Below are 19,917 nucleotides of genomic sequence, written 5' to 3' on the forward strand. Positions count from 1 at the left end.
GGTAACATCCAATCCACATGTGCCTGTTTGTTACTGAGCAGGAAAAGGGTCCAACATCCCAACCTTTGGTCATTAACCACATCAGCAACCAACAGCATTAATGGCACCCTGGCTCTGAGCAAAGAGGAACTGTCATGAGCAATGGGCACCTTCACATAATAAAGGCTAAATCACCTTGTTTAGGGTTTAGAATCACCACAACATGTACTACAATTATCTAAGCATATTTGAAACTGTATTCCATTAAAAAAACCCTGAGTTTGTACTGTTGAACAGCAAAGCTCAGAACAAAACAAAACCTATTAAAATCTCTAGCAGTTTATATACTACACAGATGTTCAGTATAAAGAGCTTATATTTTACACCATATTTATACTCCATTTAGTAGTTTATTATAATCTGATGATTACAAGTATTGCTGCATTAAAATGTAGCTAGCTCTCTTTTCAAGATCAGCTATGTCATAATTTAAAAAGCTGCTAACCCTAACATAATACAAAATTACAACAAATTTATCCAATAATTTGGTAACTTGTGCAGCTGGATTTCCTGTAATACTTCGAAAGATGAGGATTTTCAGTCTCATTTCCCTAGGAAACCAGGTCACCCCTGGCAATCACAGCCACAAGCTGAACTTTGATCCTGTTGGACAACCTAACAGCAATGCCTGGCACGAGGACAGAAGCCTCAGAGATAAGGAAATTCCCATATATTTTATGAAACTAGACAGCTGACACAGTAGAGATCCAAACTAAGAGCCTATGAATGGCAAGAAAGGCAGCCAGAAGTCCACGGCTTGCACATTCTGCTGAGCTGGAGCTGATGGCAAGCCCATTACTCAGCTGACATGAGCTCCAGGCTGCTGCCTCAGGGCTGACTCAGGCCAGCAGAGGCTGGGCCCAGGCTGAGGCTCTCATGAGTGGGCACTGCAACTGCAGCTCCTCTCACTGCACAAGGGAACTGCCGGCCACAACACCTGAGTGTGCACAACACCAGTCTGGTTTAGTTCCAGTGCTTATAGTACAACACTCAGGGTTGGGTTGAAGTAGTCAAAACTTTTAAACAACTGCATGCTCTCATGCCTATAAAGCTGGATTTAGTCATGAACTACTTATTTTGATTTTTTTAGTGTTGGAGACTTTTAAAAGCCTGTGTAACAATGCTGCTGAGTCTAGAGTTTGACAGGGTATTTTAAGGCTTGACTTATAACCAAGACATTTGTAACATCTTAAAGAAATGAAAACATAACAGGTATTACCACTACTTATTGTATTTGCTATTGCTTAGGTCCGAATACTGTGAAGAAAGGAAAACTGATAAAATTCTGCAGGCTACTATGATGGATTCCAAATATTGCCAGACAAGAATTTCGATAATAAAAAAAGACAACATTTTTAGAAAGAAAACATTCTGATTCACTGTTTTAGTGGAGAACATAAATGAATTTTTATTAGAATTTACCAACACTACTAACAGTAAAAAGCAAGTGGTATTATCTGGATAAAAAAGAAAGAAAATATTCCTGTGAACTTGGAATATAACCATAAGTAAATCTACAAACATGAAAATGTAATTTCTGAATGAAGAATAACAGACTTTATTGTAGAAAAAATATTTTACACATAAACAAGCCTGGCCCTATCAAGTGAAGAACAGCAAATGCCATGCCCAGGTAAAAGCAAAACTGTACAGACATCTCTGTTGAGGAAAACTGAGAAGCAAATTTGAAGGCACGAATACAAAAGGTGACAAGATGTACCTAAATGCTTTCACACATCAAAACACAATGTTTCCAGAATTCTTTAGATAGGAGAGCACTAAGACTCTAACCACACTTACCTCCTCAATTTTCAGTAACTCCTTTTTGGAAGTCTTCTCTGAGGAAGCAGCATAAACCTGGACAGAGAGCAAGCTGAGGCTGACAGGGGCGGCCCCCAGCCGGATTACCTGGAAACATTACCGAGGACAAGAACATCATTATGTGCAAACAAAACTGCAACGTGGCTGAACACATCCAGGCAGACAATGTTTATGTCCCTCTACATGGTAAAAAGGGATCTCAACAGATGCTTGGAAATTAGGAGAAAGGAGGGTCAGCAGTACACAATCTAATGCTCTCAGGCACTGATATGGTAACACCTAAATCACTCAGGTGGTAATTGGAAAAGCCTAAGGCTAAAGGAGGCAGTAGAAATAAATGCTAATCTCATCAGTTTTCATCTCACAAAAAAGATCTTGTTTTTTCTAGTTTAAAGTAATTTTTGTATTAATTTTCTTAGCTTAAATAGCAAGATTATATTAATATTTTAAACAACTTTGTGTATGCCCATAATACCTCCATTTTTCCATAGCTAGTACCAAGAAGTTCAGTGTTTTACTTCTACTTAATATCTGCACATAGATTTAGGAAAACAATGAGACCTACAGCTATAAATACTAGAACAAGATCAATACTTTATAAGAATTTTAGGAGTGTCTCCTACTTTCTGTAAGAAACATGAATTACTTGACTGTTTTTTGAATACTTAAAATCAATCCAATCACACAACACAACCACCATGAGTAAGGTGGATGGATATAGTTCTTCCAATATTCAGGACCTATGCTAAACTGAATTTCTTAATGGGAAAGTCTGCTTTAACTTAAAAAAACCAGAAGAAATAAAAATCTTAGCTGCAGAGTAAATCAAGATGCCCAGAGAGCATTTTCCAGCAAATGCACATCTTTTTTGACAGCAAAGTACAACTCCAGAAACGTCAGTTGAAATGGGAAAGCTTTCAATGTCTGGTACTCCTGTTACTGCTCAGAGTTACAGTAGCCTGTGTTTTGCTGGATCAGGTTACAGCTCGAGTGGATCTAACACCAAACTGGAGGCGTCTGGCTCCTCTCCAGCACTGCTTCCCAGAAGTGCTGCTGCTCACCTTGCCCTAGCTTTGGTGGCCGGAGGCTCCCACCGTGAGGCAATTCACCTCGCCAATTTGGCAAAAGATTAATCCTGCAAGAGAAGGGAGAGCTTTGTGCAGGTCAGCAAATGGAGCCCTTCCATGAAACAGCCTGACAAGCACCACAGGAGCTGTGGGGACAGGGGCTGAGAAAGGAGAAGGCAGCAAGGCCTCTTCCTTCCACAAATAGCAGGGTCTGTGGCTTTGACCTAGCTGCTTGTGACCCCGAAGCCATGGTCAAACCACCCCTCCTCCATGCTGTGATGGTGGTAACTGGCCCAGCCACGGCACAATTGCTCTTTCTGGCTGTTGCAGAACTGTTAGAAAATAGCTTTAAAATTATCCACACCACATCAGCTTATGGTAGGCAGTCAAGCATTTGCAGCTTAAATTTCTTCCGCTGCCTTGCAGGTGGAATATTCATTAAATGTAACCAATAGACTCCTCAAACTAAAAATTGGACTATACAGTTGTCAAACTTCCTGAAAATGCTGGTTTGGGTGTAGAGAAACAGCACACAAGAACTAGGTCACAGGACTGCTCTTCTTGAAGACATAAGGGATCTGATGGGTCTAAAGGTATGGAAAAACTTGCTTAAAATGGAAGTTTTTCCTTGTCTGATTTTATGGACTCGTTACTAAATCACTATAAATGAAACACCACAATGACTGGATCAGCTGTTTCACAGCCAAGGAAAGACAAGGATAATCTTTGATAGTGTTTGCTTAAACACTTTTCACATACTTCCATTAGCCAGGACAAAAACAAATGCTACTAACCATTAATAGCTGTAGAGTTTATTTCCTCAATCTTTCCTTTTTTCACTGCAAAACTGTTCTGTCACTGAAAAGGCAAAAATCTAAATGCATTTTCTTTCAGAAATATGTTTTCAAACAGTGTAAATGGTGCTAAGTGTCACCAGTAGAAACAGTAAAACCAAATGTTTTGGATATTTGAGATTTTTATATAAAGACACAAACAGCAGAGCATAAGGCTGGAAGCACCTGGGTTTCACAAAACAGTATCAGTGATCACAAAATACTCAGACTGAAATGTTAACTGTTTATATTATCAAGATAATGAAGTGCAGACATTTTCCATTGGTTTTAATTTTTAACAAAATGAAACTAACCTCTGAAAGTGCAAGTTGAATCTCTTCTTAAATGTGCTGTTCAAGTCATACTGCAATGGTCTCCTACATCAGCTGCCTTATGGGACAGACAGAACTGCTGCTGAAATACTGCATATTTGCATACACAGAAGGATTTGGGAGTATGAAAGATCAACTGCTGTACTTTTTGTTTCCAAAACTCCCTTTAGGATCTCATTTTTGAATTCCATACTAATCACATATTACTAAATCAATTGCTTTAGTAAAACATTTGGACTGATTGAGCTGTGCCTTCAGCCTGCCAGTCTCACAGCCACTCAGTATCAGAAAAGCAGAGCCAACATTCTTTTCCATTGGCAATGCTCTGCAGTTATTTTAAGCAAAAAAGATACATTTACTCCTCTCTAGCTAAGAATTCAATTTTATCTTTAGACACCAGATAGGAAAAGCTTGAGCATACTTTTGAGAAGGCTGATACTGGTCCTAAAGTATGAAAACACTTCATTTTTCTCATCTTTTCAATTCTCCCTCCTATTTCTCCACACGAACTATAAAAACATGAAACCAAAATACAAATTCTTGAACACTCCTGTCCCTGAAGTACAAATATCCTGGACAAAAAGCCACCTTCCCTTTGACTCTTGGAGGCATAACATCAGGTTGGCCTGAAGCACCTAAATCCTCACTGACTGTATAAAAGTATTAATATACTAATATACATAGTGCCTAAATGCACAGGCCCACAGATAAACCTTCTAATGACAATTATGGAATTCTCAATGATTCCGAGCACAGAATTCCAACATTAAAGCACAAAAAGAACACGGAATTTGTGACATGAGCAGAGCAAGCAAGGGCTCAGCACATCAGTACCACAGACTCACAGAATTGTCAGGGGTGGAAGGGACCTCTGGAGATCTCCCAGTGCAAGCCCCCTGCCAAGGCAGGGTCACCTGGAGCAGGTGACACAGGAACATGTCCAGGTGGGTGGGCTTTGGATGCCTCCAGAGGCACTCCACGACCTGGGGACCTGTTCCAGTGCTCTGCCACCCTCAACGTAAAGAAGTTCTTCCTCATGTTGAGATGGAACTTCTTGTGCTTCAATTATATATTAGTATTTAGTATACTCAGTATATTGGTATCTAGAGATATTATCAGCACCTCACTCGGAAAATGGTACCAAGGAAAACGAATACCAAGAATCGAGCATCACCAGGTTTTGGTGGTTTGTTTTGGGTTTTTTAAGCAAGCAGCCGTAACAGCGACCTGACTGGCACAGAGCTCGCTTTTAGTCTGATCTGGGGCTGCTCTGATCAGAGGCAAAGACCTCTGAGACAGCGAGAGCCGGACCGTGCTTTCCGCAGGTCCCACAGACAACCTTCACGCACTAAAAGGGAGAATTTTCAAGATCGAATTGACACTTTGAAGCGACAACTGCCCGAACCCAAAGTCTGCAGTACCACAGCTCCACGCTGCTGGAAGCAATTTCAAAATAAGAAGCCACTGCAAAGAAGGTGCAGGCACCGATCCGCATTCTGCGGCAGCGCCGCTGCAGCCCAGAAGCAATTCTAACTCAGGAATGTGCCTCTTTCCATGCAACACGGAGGGCACGAGGTTCCGAAGCGCTAAAAGGAGCGGTTAAGCAGCTGCAAGGAGCGCGGCCCCAGGAGCGTGCGGAGAGTACGGAGGCAGAAGGGCGCGGGGGGCCCCGAGCGCCGCGGGCCCGGCCCGGCGCGGGGACCCTTCCTCACCTTGAACATGGCGGCGCCGGGCGCGCGGCGACGGGGCGATGGCGTCACCGCGGCGTGACGTCACGCGGCGGCCCCGCCCCGCTGCAGGCGTTGCCCGGGAAGCGGAGGGGTCCGAGCGCTTTCTCGGTAATGGCGCCTCAGGGCTCGTGTGGGATAAACGTAGTGCCGGAGGGCCGAAGGCGCTAACACACTAGCCCTCAGCCCCGCGGCATGGCTCCGTGTGTTACCCTGCAACCTTTACAGAGAAGGTTCGGCCGCTCAGAGATCACAGGATCAGTCATAGGATCACGGAATGAGTTAGGTTGGAAAAGACGTCTGAGGGCGTCGAATCCAACCTGTTACCGAACACCACCGTGTCAGCTAGACCATGGCACTGAGTGCCACGTCCAGCCTTTCCTTAAACCCCCAGGGACGGTGACTCCACAGCAGTCCATTCCCATGCCTACTCACCCTTTGTGTGAAGAAATTCTTCCTGATGTCCCACCCAACCCTTCCCTGGCACAGCTGTGTCCTCTCCTCCTGTCGCAGGCTGTCTGGCAGAAGAGACCGAGCCCCAGCCGGCCGCCCCCTCCTGCCGGGAGCCGGAGAGGGCGATGGACGCACCCGAGCCCCTCTCACACCCTGGACACCCGCAGCTCCTCCTCACAGCATTCCTGCCCCAGGCCCCCCGCCAGCTCCACTGCTCCTCTGTCTCTGCCAGAATAACGTGGATGGCTGCGCTGGTTCTGCTTGGGGTAGAGTTAATTCTCTTCACAGCAGCTATGTACTGGATTAGTGCTGAACACAGGCTTGATAACACAGAGATGTTTTTGTTACTCGTGTGTTGAAGACAGAATATCCCTTTTGTCCGTTGGAGTTACCTGTCCCAGATGTGTGTCCTCCCATGCACTCCCTGCCCCTCACCAGCCTGGCCTTATGAAAAGCAGAAAAAGCCTTGGCTCCATGCAAACCCTGCTCAGTAATAACAAAAACATCTCTGTATTATCAACCCTGTGTTCGGCACTAATCCAATACACAGCCCCATACCAGCCACTGTAAAGAGAATTAACTCTACCCCAGCCAAAAGCAGCACAATGGGGCTAGTGTATGGATAGTGTTCTGTGCCTTTCTATCTCATATTAAAAATTAAATAAATAAAAATCAAGCACTCTTTTCCCAGTATTTTTACACTTTTCATCTCTGCATCCCCTGGGGACATCTCCCAGCTCACTTGAAGGTGCAAGTTTTTAATGCTCACATCTGCAGCAAGGGAGGGTCTTGTGTACATCCCACAGTGACTGACTTGTAACTCAGTGGGAGATGAGTATCAGAAATGAGGAGTGCTAACTTTCTGTCAGAAAATGGACTTGGAACAGGCTGCCCAGGGAGGTGGTGGAGTCACCATCCCTGCAGATAGAAACATAGTTTCTTGAAAAAAAGCTAATATTGATTTTAGAATATGAATGTTAGTCCTAGAAAACGTTGTTAGAATTTTAATGCAAAAGGTGAATCACCTGAAGAATATGGTAGCAAACACTTCATCAGGAACAGTACTGTGGAAAGACAGACAAGGTAGGCACCCTTGCACGATTTTCTTTGTGATGATAATTTTTGTTGTTCCTTCTTAAAATTTCTTTACTGCAGATTCTTTATAGACCTAACAGAAGCAGCTACAGCAGGAAGAAGTTTAACCACTGCATTGCAGAACTGGGCAATGCTCCTTATCAGGCAAATTAATGGGACAGCAGAAATACCACGAACAAATGGTACACAGTGAGCCCCAGTACCCACAGACAATACTGGTATTTTATTATGGATTTGGTTATAGAGATTTTAGCATGGAAAAGTTAAACCTAAAAGGTACCTAAATGACCAATCAGCGAGGAACACTAATTGCCCTCTTTCTCCATTGCACCATGCTTTGCACAATCAGTTACATTTACAGAATATAAGCAGCCAGAGTGAAGCAAATGTATATGGAAACTGATTTTGCAGCATTTTGTGGAGGTTTTGTCAGGATGTGGAATGATGGTGTAGTTTGCAAAGCACTTGCATTTCTTGATGCATTTTAATAATAATTCTCAAGGAGTTTGAGAAAGAAAATGTTCAAAGTTCAAAATTACAGGTGATCCCACAAGAGGAGCGATAACATCAAGGTGAATAATGGCACCTGCCCTGGTTAGTTCTCAACCAAAGCTAATTCTCATGCCATGGGTAGGATCAACTGTTCCTCAATTTTTGCAGGGAGCAGTCATAAGAATATTTCAAATACACTTTTTAAGTTTGGTACATGAACAGTAAAGAACATTTCAATTCTTTCTGGACATAAAATGGTGTAAATGTTACAAATACGTATTTTTGTCGTCAATTTATATGTAGTGGCTATACAGCAACTATTAATACAATTATGTAACACATATAAATATCTGAAGAACAGATGGTTGTTTCAAAAAAAATTTAATCCAAATAGTTTTATTAGCTCAGGCATCTTCAGTGCACTTTTTTCATTAATGTGGATATTAATCTTTAAAACTACTGCTAGACTGATTAAAATAAATGGGATAACCTTTGTAGAGAACAATACAAATATATTTGCTTTCATGTAGCAGTAGTCTTTTCTTAAACTGGAGGAGGTTGTCCCTGCCAAATTTCCTTGGGACAAGAATAATACATGCCATAATGGATTATGCACAGTCCAAAACACTGTCAGACAGGCTTAAAAAGGAGCAGAAGTTTCTGCTGCTGAGGCCACAGAATAAAGAGGTTTGGCATGATTGACTCCTGGCTATTTCTAATATAAGGACCTCTAGCAAATTTCAGTTTGATTTTGCATGCCAGTATTTTTAGAAAATTGGCTTTTCTAATACTTGTGAAAGACACATTTCCCTCAGAAAACTGCAGCTCAGAGAAGCTTGAAAATGTCACCACAGTTCATAAACTATGTAATCACAGGCAGAAATACAATTTAAGAAACTTGATCTTAATCCATTGCCTTAGGCATTATGGTCTGAGCTTTCATAATGTTGTATTAGATTGCTTGTTTACAGTTTATTTTTTGGTCAGGAAAATAAGATCAGTCTTTTACTACTAATACACTTACAGTTCTTTGCCACACATGTATAACTGTAAGGAAAAAATTGATTTGTTGCACATTAATGTTAAAATATGAGTGTGTAACATCTGTCCATCAAATACCAATGAAGTTACCTACTCACACTGATTACTGGAAAACATTGTCATTCTGGAAGGCTGGTTTATTTTGATGTTCTCCTTCATGATAAATCTTCTTGTATATTAAAAAAACAAACAAACAACCCCAACATCCCCCATTTTTTTCCATGCACCTTTTCACACTAAAACAAATTCTTTTAAAAAAATACCATGACTCGTCACTACAGTTTTGCCAGCCTGTTCAGAATTGGGTTTTGATGTCTTTATAAAATAAACTGCTATTCCCCCTCTTAGAGCTTTTTGTTTGTGTTGTAAGTGGAAAGAATGTTGTTTGGCAGCTCTCTCTTCAAGGTCATTGAAAATATGTAGTTAATAGGAAATACACAACCACAAGGGCTCCAGTAAATTCAGTTTCAGCTGTTAAGCAGCTTCACCCAATGCTGTGAGCCTGGCGCTGGAAATGCCCACACAAGGCATAGGGGGAGGGCCATGGCAGGCACACAGCTTTGCTGGGCGGGTCTGCAAAGCCATGATCAATTCCTCAGGTTCCTGTCACTTTTAGCACATATTTGTTAGGCAGCTAACTGAACTGGCTTTTATTGGGTGCATGATGACACTTTTCACAATGCCTTTGTGAAGGGGGAGTAGTTTGCATATCCCTAAGAATACCCCTTCATCCTTTCTACTTCATTCACTTCCGAAATAAAAACAAAAACAAACCGAAATTGAACAGGCTTTTGTATTTAATGATACCATCTTATTTAGAGTGAAACTTACCCCGTGCTTTTTCTTTTCACAGCTAAGGTGGGTCGGTTTTCGACGTTTGTCAAAGGCACTTTATTGGAAGCTACAGGTCTGAATTCACACATTCAGAAGGTAAATTGGCTGTTGAGAACAGATGCCATTGCAGAGCTATTTGTGCGTTCCCACTGACCTACCTTTAATTGCAGCAAAGGCTTTACTGCATTCACATCTGAGGTAAACCAGGACGAATTTCAGCACCTGTTTTCTCACCAGCTTTGTCACATTTTGACAGCATCCATAATACACTCTGTGCTTTCCAAATAAAGATTCTATAAAATAAGACAAGAGGCAGGTAGAAGAGAGACATACATAATGCAAAAAACCCCAGTATAATCCAACTGCACCTATTTCACTTTTGATATATCATTGTTAAAAACCCAAACGTTCCTTCCCTAATTCAAATCCTTGGCTTCTTGCTGCAGCCACCAGGAGCTCTGGTTCCAAATTTTTCAGCTGCTCCTTCCAGCCACAATGAGTAATTCTTCTGTCATTCTGTTAACAGGTTGTTGATACCACCAACAGAGATGTGTGGATTGCCTAGTCAAGCACAGGTAACAGGCTACCAGTAGCAGTGAAAATACAAACGGCTTTTTGATGCCCTTAAATATTCATAAGAACAAAATTCCACTCCTTTCACAATTCAAGTGCACCTCAGATTTCAGTTGAACAGGACACATTCTGGAAATCAGCTGAGGCTAGAAGATGAGAGGTCCTGCATCTGTTGCCAGTCTATATATATTTTCTGCATGAATTTTTTTTTACCTTAAAAAATTATTTTCACAGTAATCCCTAATTTCTTAGCAAAGTTATTTTAATAGCTTTACCTCATTTGCCTGTAAATGTACTGATTTAAATATATTCATAAATATACATGCATAAATGTAGTACATTATTTACCTAAACAAGTTTCTAGGTCTACCAAATAATTTTCAATTAAAGGTACACATTCCTTCTGGAAGCAAAATGCCCTTTCTGGGACATAATCTGATTTCTGTGCAGAGCACTCCTTGGTCAGGAAGTCCTTCTGCAGTTCCTTGCTCTGTGGTACCAAAGCCTTTGTTCAGGCTGGGTTTGCACCTTTGCATTCCTTTGCCTCATATTTATAAAACCCCATCATATCTGGTGGCTCCACCTATTGCTTCCTTTCTAGGAGCATTTGCCACAGGGGAGCAACACCAACCTTACACAAGCTTAGTGCTGAAGTGCATTTAGGAAACTCTAGGACAGGTGTCTCACAATCACTAATGAAAGCAGTCATTTCAGTGCTTTCCCCTAATGATCCCTTATCTGTTTAACACACATTATCCACCATTTCTCCTCTGTGACACCATTGATGCCTACCTCCCACTCCCTCTGGAGAAGGGCCATGGCTGGCATGACTGCAGCTCATGGTGCAGGAACCGAGGGGGCACAGGGCGCTGGGCACAGCCTGACAGAGTCTTTACTTTAACTGCTTCTATCCAGCACAGCATTTGAAACTACTTCCTCAGACTCATAAATTAGTACAATATGATGCTGGCACACCAAAAAACAATGCCTTAGCTTGCTTTGGCTCTTGTATAGATGAGAAAAATGTCACATTTCTCAAGTGTGATCAAATAGGTTCTCCCTCTTCTCTGCATGTAGCAATGCAGGGTACCACACAGGCCCAGAAACTGGGTGTTACAAATAGGAGCAACTTGGCTGAACATCAAGAGTGGTAATTTTATGAACTGAAAAGCCTAAGGGATCAATCCATTGTTACAGAAAATGGGAATATGAAACAGGTAAATTGTATGTCTGGTTCCAGGCATTATCTTTGGAGGATATTGGATTATTTCCATCTGCAGCAGATGCATAAATCGTCAAAAGTTAAAGTACTGGAAAATTGCTAACCCATCCAGCCACTTTAATGTGTTCTGCCCTGCTTTGAACAAGGCTGCAGATCTGAGAGCGGATCTCTCTGTGGCTTTCTACTCTGGTTTAACAAGTTTAGCAAAAAATACATTCTTGTAATTGATTTTTACCATGGGAAAAATAAAAATCTCTGCACAGCAAAGCTAGGACAAAACTAAAATTGAGAAACTCTGATCACTTTTTAAGGAGCATAAGTTCTGCAGAGTACAGTTGGTTATTATTTGGGTGTTAACAATTTTGTACTGAGATTTCCTTGGCTAAGGTATTTAGTTTATTTAACTTACACAGAGGTCAATCTTACTCCCCTTGTTTTCAAAGAACAGCACTAAGCCAAAATCCACCTCTTTCAGAAAACAGCTAAAACACTTCCAAGAAGGCTGTTAATTGGATCAGTTCCCAACTTTAAGACCATGAAAAGTCATTCAACTAAAAGCTACAGTTCAGTTAATTATCATCACCTTTTTTTTCCTTCTGACTACATAATGCTTTGCAGTGCTTTGGATAATCTGTCAGGAGAATGATTAGGAAAAGTTATTATTTGACAGTAACTTCCTGATTGCAATTAAATGAACTCCAAATCCCCAGGAGAAGAAATATATAGATTTTAAATAAAGCTTTTGCCCTCTGAAACATCTTCTTCTGAAACTTTGGTATTTTGGATTTCATTATATTAAGTTAAAATTCAGTTCTTGGTATCAAGTTGCCACCTGTGTTAGATGAATAACTCCTTGCAGAACTACCTGTAAGAGCCAGAGGAAGAAGTGAGAGCATGTGTGGCACAAGGCAAATCCTATGAAACATCCTCAGCTGACCAAGGACACCTAAGGATCTTGGACTCTTCCTGGGAATAAATTTGCCAGGAGGGCTTTCTGAGAGGTGGAGAATGATAGCAGAGCAACTCCTTGCTTTGCAGGAGTGAAAATAAAGGTCACCTCTACACCAACATAGGGGAAGCACTAAAGGCATGCCTTCCATCGACACCACAAGCACAATCCCATGCATTTTGTATGACTTGGGCAATCTGGGAAGGTAAACACAAGAGGAACCCACTGACCACATTAGAATTCTTACCCTGAAGTTACAGAACTCAAACACAGAGGAAGTACTTGGTTTCTGTTGGCATGATGTAATTCCTTTGACAAAGAAAGATGGTAAAGTCAGAAAGTCTCATCAATAGCACTCAAGTACTATTGATGTAAACAAATAGACCCATAAACAGACCCATACCATGCACAATTCACCACAGGAAAGAAAAGATTCTCACACATAAAAAACCAAAAATGACATGGTGTAACTCCAACTTGTGAGATGAAACACATGACAAAGTCCAAACAATGTTTAGAACATGCCAGAGGACATAGGGAAAAGGCTGTGGGAAAGGAGGCTGCTACTTTAAGCCAAAGACAGACTTAGCTGTCTGGTAAAATTAAATACTGCAATAAAAGGGTTAACCAGTAAAGCCTTCTATCTCATTAGAAAACAGATATTTTATTCAGCATCACTTATTGAACAACATTTATTTGTAATACAGGAGAAATGCTACCAAGGGGGGCACCACCAGGACACATCTGAAGACATCAGATACACAGCAAAGAGTATTTTTTGAGTTCCTTTACATACCACATACCATCAATCTAGAATGTTTGGTGTCAGCTTATGATGTTAATGCTGGCATTCATTCCAGTGGGTAAATGACTGACCATTCACTGCAGGCTTAACCAGACATCCTGATGAGGTTTATTTTTACCTGTAAACATTGCCCACAGCAGCTGTCAGCACAACTATAGAATTGAATATAGAAGTGGAAAGTGTTCGTGAAAACAAGAAATTGAACCTGCCTTTACACATATTCCCTACCCTCTTCCTTGAATGAAGGTTTTGCACATGCCAAGAAAGTTGCCTTGGTCCAGGTGGTCCTTCAGTTAAAGGATGTCACTGAACCATCAGGAAGATTTGACAGGCTAGAGGTGGGTAAGGGATCACGTTTCCACAAGAGTATTATGGACTCAAAAGGTACAGAACTGATACAGAATCTGTGCAACACCCAAAACAACACTCTGCCTTTCTGTATTATATAGGGAATTGATTAAAAAAAAGAAACAAATAAACAAACAAAAAAAACCCAACACAAAAAGCGGAACCCCAAAACCCCAACCCATAACAAAGGGGGAACACAGCTGTTGGAATTAAGATTTTCGTGTCAACAAGAATAATTTATAGCAAAGAATATAGAAAGCATTCACCAAATAAGCCCTTTGCCAAAATAACATTAATTTCATACCATACAAAACAAATGAACACAGATTACTAACTACCGTCAAAATTAAGGCCACATATTAAAAAAAAACCACAAAGTGAAGAATTTGGTATGAACCAGTCAAAATCTGACAGTTCTTAGTGAAATAATGGGAAGTTTGTTGGAGATGCCTGATGAACGACAGAAGTGCTAATAAGTCAGGCATTGTGACATCTTGGAAATAAGGTATTGCCAAAAATTCAACCTGGCTCACTGAGAAGGGAAATTAAAAAGGCAAATAAAACCAAATGTAAGTAATATTTACAGTGTGAAGAGATTGTCATCTTCCACTGTGTCAGTCTAATGCATTTAGTCTCCTTTTGAACTCAAAATAGGTACATATTACAATTAAAAGTGGCCCTTCCTCCCTTTAATTCATCCACAGCATTCTCCCATTAAACAGTACACTGTGTAGGATGAAGAAAAGTTACTAAAAAAGGAGAGGAAGGAGGAGGGGGTAGGGAAAGTTACTTTATGCAAATGAAGTTTAAAGTAATTTGAATTATTAAAATAAAATTAAAATGCTATTTTAGAACTCAATATTGAAAAAAAATAAAGACACCACAGCTATTTTCAAATATTCTTGACAGCAGACTTTTAAACCAGGGGCTTTGATCTGAGAGAGACTTGACAAAACAGTGAGAGAGAAAGTAAAAGTGTGGCAGTGGACTGACAAGGAAGGCTTTCATCAGACTGCTTGAGAAAATAGGATTATAACCTGTTTTACCTGCCCTCCCACCCTGCTCCTCCTCCCTGGCACTGAATGCTGATCTGACACTTTAATCCTGAAATGAATCTTCCCCCTCCTGTTACAGGAAATGTTAGGAAATATAACCTGGCCTTGTAGCACTCTGAGCTCCAGGGGTGAGATGAACACCTGGTCTGGGAGCCCAGAGCAGGGAACCTCTCTCCTGACTGCTGACCAGCACCAAGGCTGCCCTGGCTGTTCAGCCTCGGCAGTTTGAATTCAGAACTCCACACCAGGGGACAAATGTTACAACCAAGTCAACTCCAAACATTCGTTCAAGCCTGAAATGCAGAGTGAACAGATAATTAAGATTGGGGAGAACAGTGATTAGGATTGGGGAGACTGAAATACAGCTAAAGAGAAGAGCCTGAAATTGCTTATATAAGCACATCCAACTTGATGGGACAACTTTAACAAAATCTTACATAGACATTGCAGCAAGACGGTTTTGAAGAGCTGTTTAACTGAGTAATCTCTGAAGTCCTGGAGAAGATAATCCAGGTGTTGCAGACATCTTTTCACTAAAAATCCTTTCTTTAGGATTTTTCCTTCTGAGAAGCTGAGAGGCCTCAGAGACAGAATGTAAACAATGGTTATCTGCTGCTGTGGAATGCAACAGGTCCACCTGTGACTGGCCCATCTGGGATGTTTATAATTAATGGCCAATCAAGGACCGAGCTATCTCGGACAGAGTCTGAGAGAGCTGCCTTTGTTATCATTCTTTTCTTAACTATTCTTAGCTTAGCTAGCTTCTGAGGAAACCTTGTCCTTCTTTTTCTTTTTAGTATAGTTATAATGTAATATATATATATATATAAAATAAAATAATAAATCAAGCCTTTTGAACGTGGAGTCAACATTCTCGTCTCTTCCCTCATCCAAGAACCCCTGTGAACACAGTCACATCCAGGTCCACTACATTTTTGAGTACTACAAAGTTTACACAAGAGTGTTTAAAGATTAAAAATATTTTATTTACACTTTTCTTTATACACATTTTATACATTTTTTTCAGTTTGAAACCCAAACAGAGCACATATGCAAGTCTGAGCATACTGTATCCATAGCAAGGGAAAATTACTTTCTGCCAAAAAAAAAAAAAAAAAAGGACAAGAAAAAATGCTTTAAAACAGTTAAAAAGAGGCAATTCTTAAATTATTTAGATAAGTTTATAGCAGTCCTAGGGTAATCATTAGACAGGTAATCCAAATGTATATATGAGGACATATACATATAATTTTGATTTTCTATAGGAAAAGTATTTCCAATAGCTAGACACAAACACAGTACAATTTGAAAATAACTTTTCCTGTTAACTTATCAAATACATTCTTTTCAATACAAACAATCTGATATTGTACACTGGAATTGTGGGATATTATAGTGGAATTGCAATCTCCAGCATATAGTAATTTATTTTAGAAAGATCTACAAAAATAACAATATGTAGGGAAAAATATTTAACATAAAAACATAATTCACTCTTCCCTTCACCTGCTCCAACACTGACATAAAAGTTAGGTGGGTCCCTCTGAGGTAATAAAAGCCCCCCCTAAATATAGCTAACTTTACAGTCCTACAGAGCACTTCATTTCCTAGACTTACAGTAAGATTTTTCTACCAGAGCCATAAATAAACACTATCTGCAAATAGAAATTATTTCCCCCTAGCTACCAACATAATATTAATCCAATAAGTATTTAAAATTGATTTTTGAAAGCTATTTTTAAAAGATTACATAAATTGAACTTAGAGAAGTGTAAAAAAATTAGTAGAGGGACACACAGGAAAGCTGTGCTCAAAACAAATTAGTTTTTCCGCCACATGCCACACACAACTGTTTTATGAAGTTTACCCACACAAAATGGAAATTTTCAAGTTACTCACCAACTTTCAAAAATAGAATATAGATGCAAAAGTAGTCATTAGCATTTATTTTAAGCAGCTTTTAGTTGTTTAACAAACATGAAAATCTCAGAATGTTAGCTACAGGACACCAGCAAGCTCTGTTTAAACAGATGATGTGTTTTCCAGTTATGTTCTTTCCTACTCTCCTTCGGTAAACCCTGCCACGTGTGACAGATGCTTATTCAAGTAACTTCACCACCTATATATATATATATATTTATTAGCAGGAGGGCTGTTTTCTTTGATGGCCCCGACCCTATAAACTCTTAAGCACAGGCTGAGTAACACATGTGCTTACATGTTTTCCTTTAACTATCTTAGAGTTTTCTGTTTCTTTGTATTGGACTATTCACATATGTGAAGTCCACATCTGAAGTGTTAGAAGAATCTGAGGCCCAATTCACTATTATTTTTTTTAAGAAAAAGTGTATTAAAAAGGCAAAATATCTCTACAAATGCAACTACTTCTAAATAGACTTTGACAAATGCAGGCTGGCACAAACTACAAGTTTATTTTAAAGAACTGTTAGTGTCTCCCCACAATGCTTACCCTCCCTTTGCTAAAGAATGGACATCATGAGTTAAGCAATGGGGTTTTTTACATCAGTTTCAATTTGCACCTGCTGAATTTTATCTTTGTTTCCTGAGTGTCAAGTGAAGCTTCATCCCTGACACAAGTAGGTACCATATTCTCAGCATGAGGAAATGCAGCACTTGGGATTCTAAAGCTAGAGGGCCTCAAGAATCAATAGCTGCAAATCTCAGGAACCAGGGAAGTGCTGCAGTCAAACCCTCAGAGCTCGTTCTAACAGGACTGCTATCACACTGCAGAAGTAGGGCATCCACATTTTTCAGAAGTAACATAAAAGCAGGTTGCCAGGTAGCTCATATGCTGCCACTTGCTAGCAGTGCTTTCTCAAACAGCAGGACCTCTGCAAAACCAAGGTCTTCTTCCAGCTGAATTCATGGGGAAAAAAATACCTAAAGTTTCTTTTTGCCAGCTGATGCCTCCCCACAATGAAACTACCAACGCTTTGTGGTAGAAAGCAAGCTATTTTTTTCTTTATGCAGTACTTATTAAAAAAAAAAATCTGTCCCCTAAAACCAGACCTAGGAGCATGTGAAATGGGAACTGGCAGTATCCAGTCCCTTTTCAGGAACACTGTGCTTTTTGTCCATTGTCTTGTTTGAAAAGAAAATTTCTTCCTGAAGTTGGTTGCTAAATTAAGAAATTAAGCTGATATATTTTTTCTATAGATGTGAAAAAAAACCCCTAGATTGTAACTCATTATGTCCACTTTTCTAAAAAAAGACAAGTACATTTGCTTTTCAAAGCAAGTCATATGTTGCATTTTAAATATGTGGGTGACATTAGATTTGCTGGTATTCCATTATGGGATGGGAATAGGAGTACCTCCCCTAATCTAATAACCAAAGATCATAACTTAGCTATTCCTTGACAAATGAGAGGCATTAAAATGTTTTTTAAAACCCATCTTAATCTGACCATAATGCTCCAAATTTGATAGTAACAGACAATTCTTATTAACCATCTTAGGTTTGTTCCTATTAAGGTACTAAATCATCTGGAGTGAAATACTAAGAGCAAACATAAAAAAAAAATCAATTAAAAATATCCCTCCAAGTAACCAAAGTAACTGCAAAGTAACTGTTTCAAAAGTTTACAGTATAAAGGAGAAGTGAAGGTAATTTTTATATTTCAGGTCTGAAACAATGAAAGCACAGTAGATATGTAAACTGACAAAACATTCTCACATATCCCCACCATTCTAATCCCAAGCAAATTCCAAGCATCCCTAATGCTGGAAAGCTTACAGCCAACCTCTCAATGGAGACACAGCTTCAGGGAAGCTGAAACCAACAGTTCAATTATAATTTCACTGAACTACAACTACAATCCTGAACAAGATCTTTCAGAACTGGGCATCTGAAGATAAACATGAGCTTAAAAGCAGAGCACCAAAACCCATCTGGTTCTTCATTTTTCAAGTGTCAGCACTCACCAATGACTTTAGTGGCAGCTGCTGAGTGCAGAGCTTCAGAGGGTGCTTAAATGCAGTCTCAAAAATGTAACTTGAGACACCCCTATCCTTACCACTACTTTTAATAAAGTCTTGGCCATGTCTCTTAGATATCTGACTCCTGAACACCAGATATCCAGAGCCAGGGCTGCTCCCCACACTGGCACTGGCCCCACATAAAGTGAAGTGCTCTACTCTATGTAACGGGCCCTTGACAGCTGCCTCACATAGGATCAGCTTGCTGCCCCATTAAGAAATGAGCTGGTGACAAAAAAAATAATAACAAAAGCACCAAAACAAACGAACAAAAAAACCCCAACCCCAACAAACAAACAAAAATCCCTCAACCTATGTTTTTTTTCCTCTTGTGCTCCAATATTCCATGAACTATGTACAGTCAGCACACAGCCAGCACCTACCAGAGTCAGTTTATCTCTCCCCATGTAAGGTGATGTACACACGTCTCACAGTGAAACTGAGGTTTTAGTGTAAGCCACATTTTTTAAGTTAGGCTATCAAGAAAGTAAATTAGATTTCTAATTCAGTAAACTGAATTCTTATTAAAAAAGACAAATTTAGCTGCAAACTAGTCTGCATCAGAAGGCTGAATATCAATATTTGGTCCAGTCCCTTCTGGTGTAAATAACTTATCACTACAGCTATGATGGCAAACATTCCCTCCTCCTTTTAAAACATATGAATATACTCGATTAATAAATAATTTCTAACAATAAACAAACCCTAAAAAATCTGCTGACTTGCCATATAGCTCCAAATACTCACATTTCAACCCAAAACATAATTCCTACAAAGATACAGGAACACAATATGAGAAGTTTTACACATTGTTTTAACTTCTATTATTTGAAATTTCATTTACACAAGCAGATGTTATTTTTATATAGAAAATTTAGGGTGATTTTGGTCCCTTTGTAAGTGCATTCTTTTGAACTCCCTGAGTACTGTACATTCCTTTTCTACAGTGAATTCTGACTGGAAGATGCTGAATAAAGTGGTTTTGCATTGCTGCATATAAAGTAAAGTCTATTGCTTAAAATGAAACACAGCAGCATAAGATTTTACAAAATATGCAGCTCATGTTTCAGCATCTGAACTACATGTGAGCCTTCAGCTTCACCAGATCTCTCCTGTGGTTCTAGAAGTGGCTAATTTACATCCACAAAGACAGTCCAAATGCAGTTACTGTTATTATTTATGTCTTGGCAGATAATTCTTATCAATTTACTGTCATTTATACCTGCAAGTTAG

At 39.8% G+C, this 19,917-nt stretch overlaps 1 protein-coding gene across 1 annotated transcript in view; it reads right to left on the minus strand.

Moving 5' to 3' along the window:
• The window catches only part of APOO (apolipoprotein O), a 28,847-nt gene extending 22,968 nt beyond the window's left edge, over nt 1-5,879 (minus strand). The window contains exons 1-2 of the mRNA XM_066545440.1: nt 5,805-5,879; nt 1,840-1,947 (exon numbers count right to left, since the gene is read on the minus strand). Of these exons, the coding sequence (XP_066401537.1) occupies nt 1,840-1,947; nt 5,805-5,813 (117 nt within the window). The 5' untranslated portion in view covers nt 5,814-5,879. The remainder of the gene's footprint in view (nt 1-1,839; nt 1,948-5,804) is intronic.
• Nucleotides 5,880-19,917: the final 14,038 nt, after the last annotated feature.

Source organism: Molothrus aeneus, chromosome 2, assembly GCF_037042795.1.
Source record: "Molothrus aeneus isolate 106 chromosome 2, BPBGC_Maene_1.0, whole genome shotgun sequence".
In the NCBI taxonomy this organism is placed as follows: domain Eukaryota; kingdom Metazoa; phylum Chordata; class Aves; order Passeriformes; family Icteridae; genus Molothrus; species Molothrus aeneus.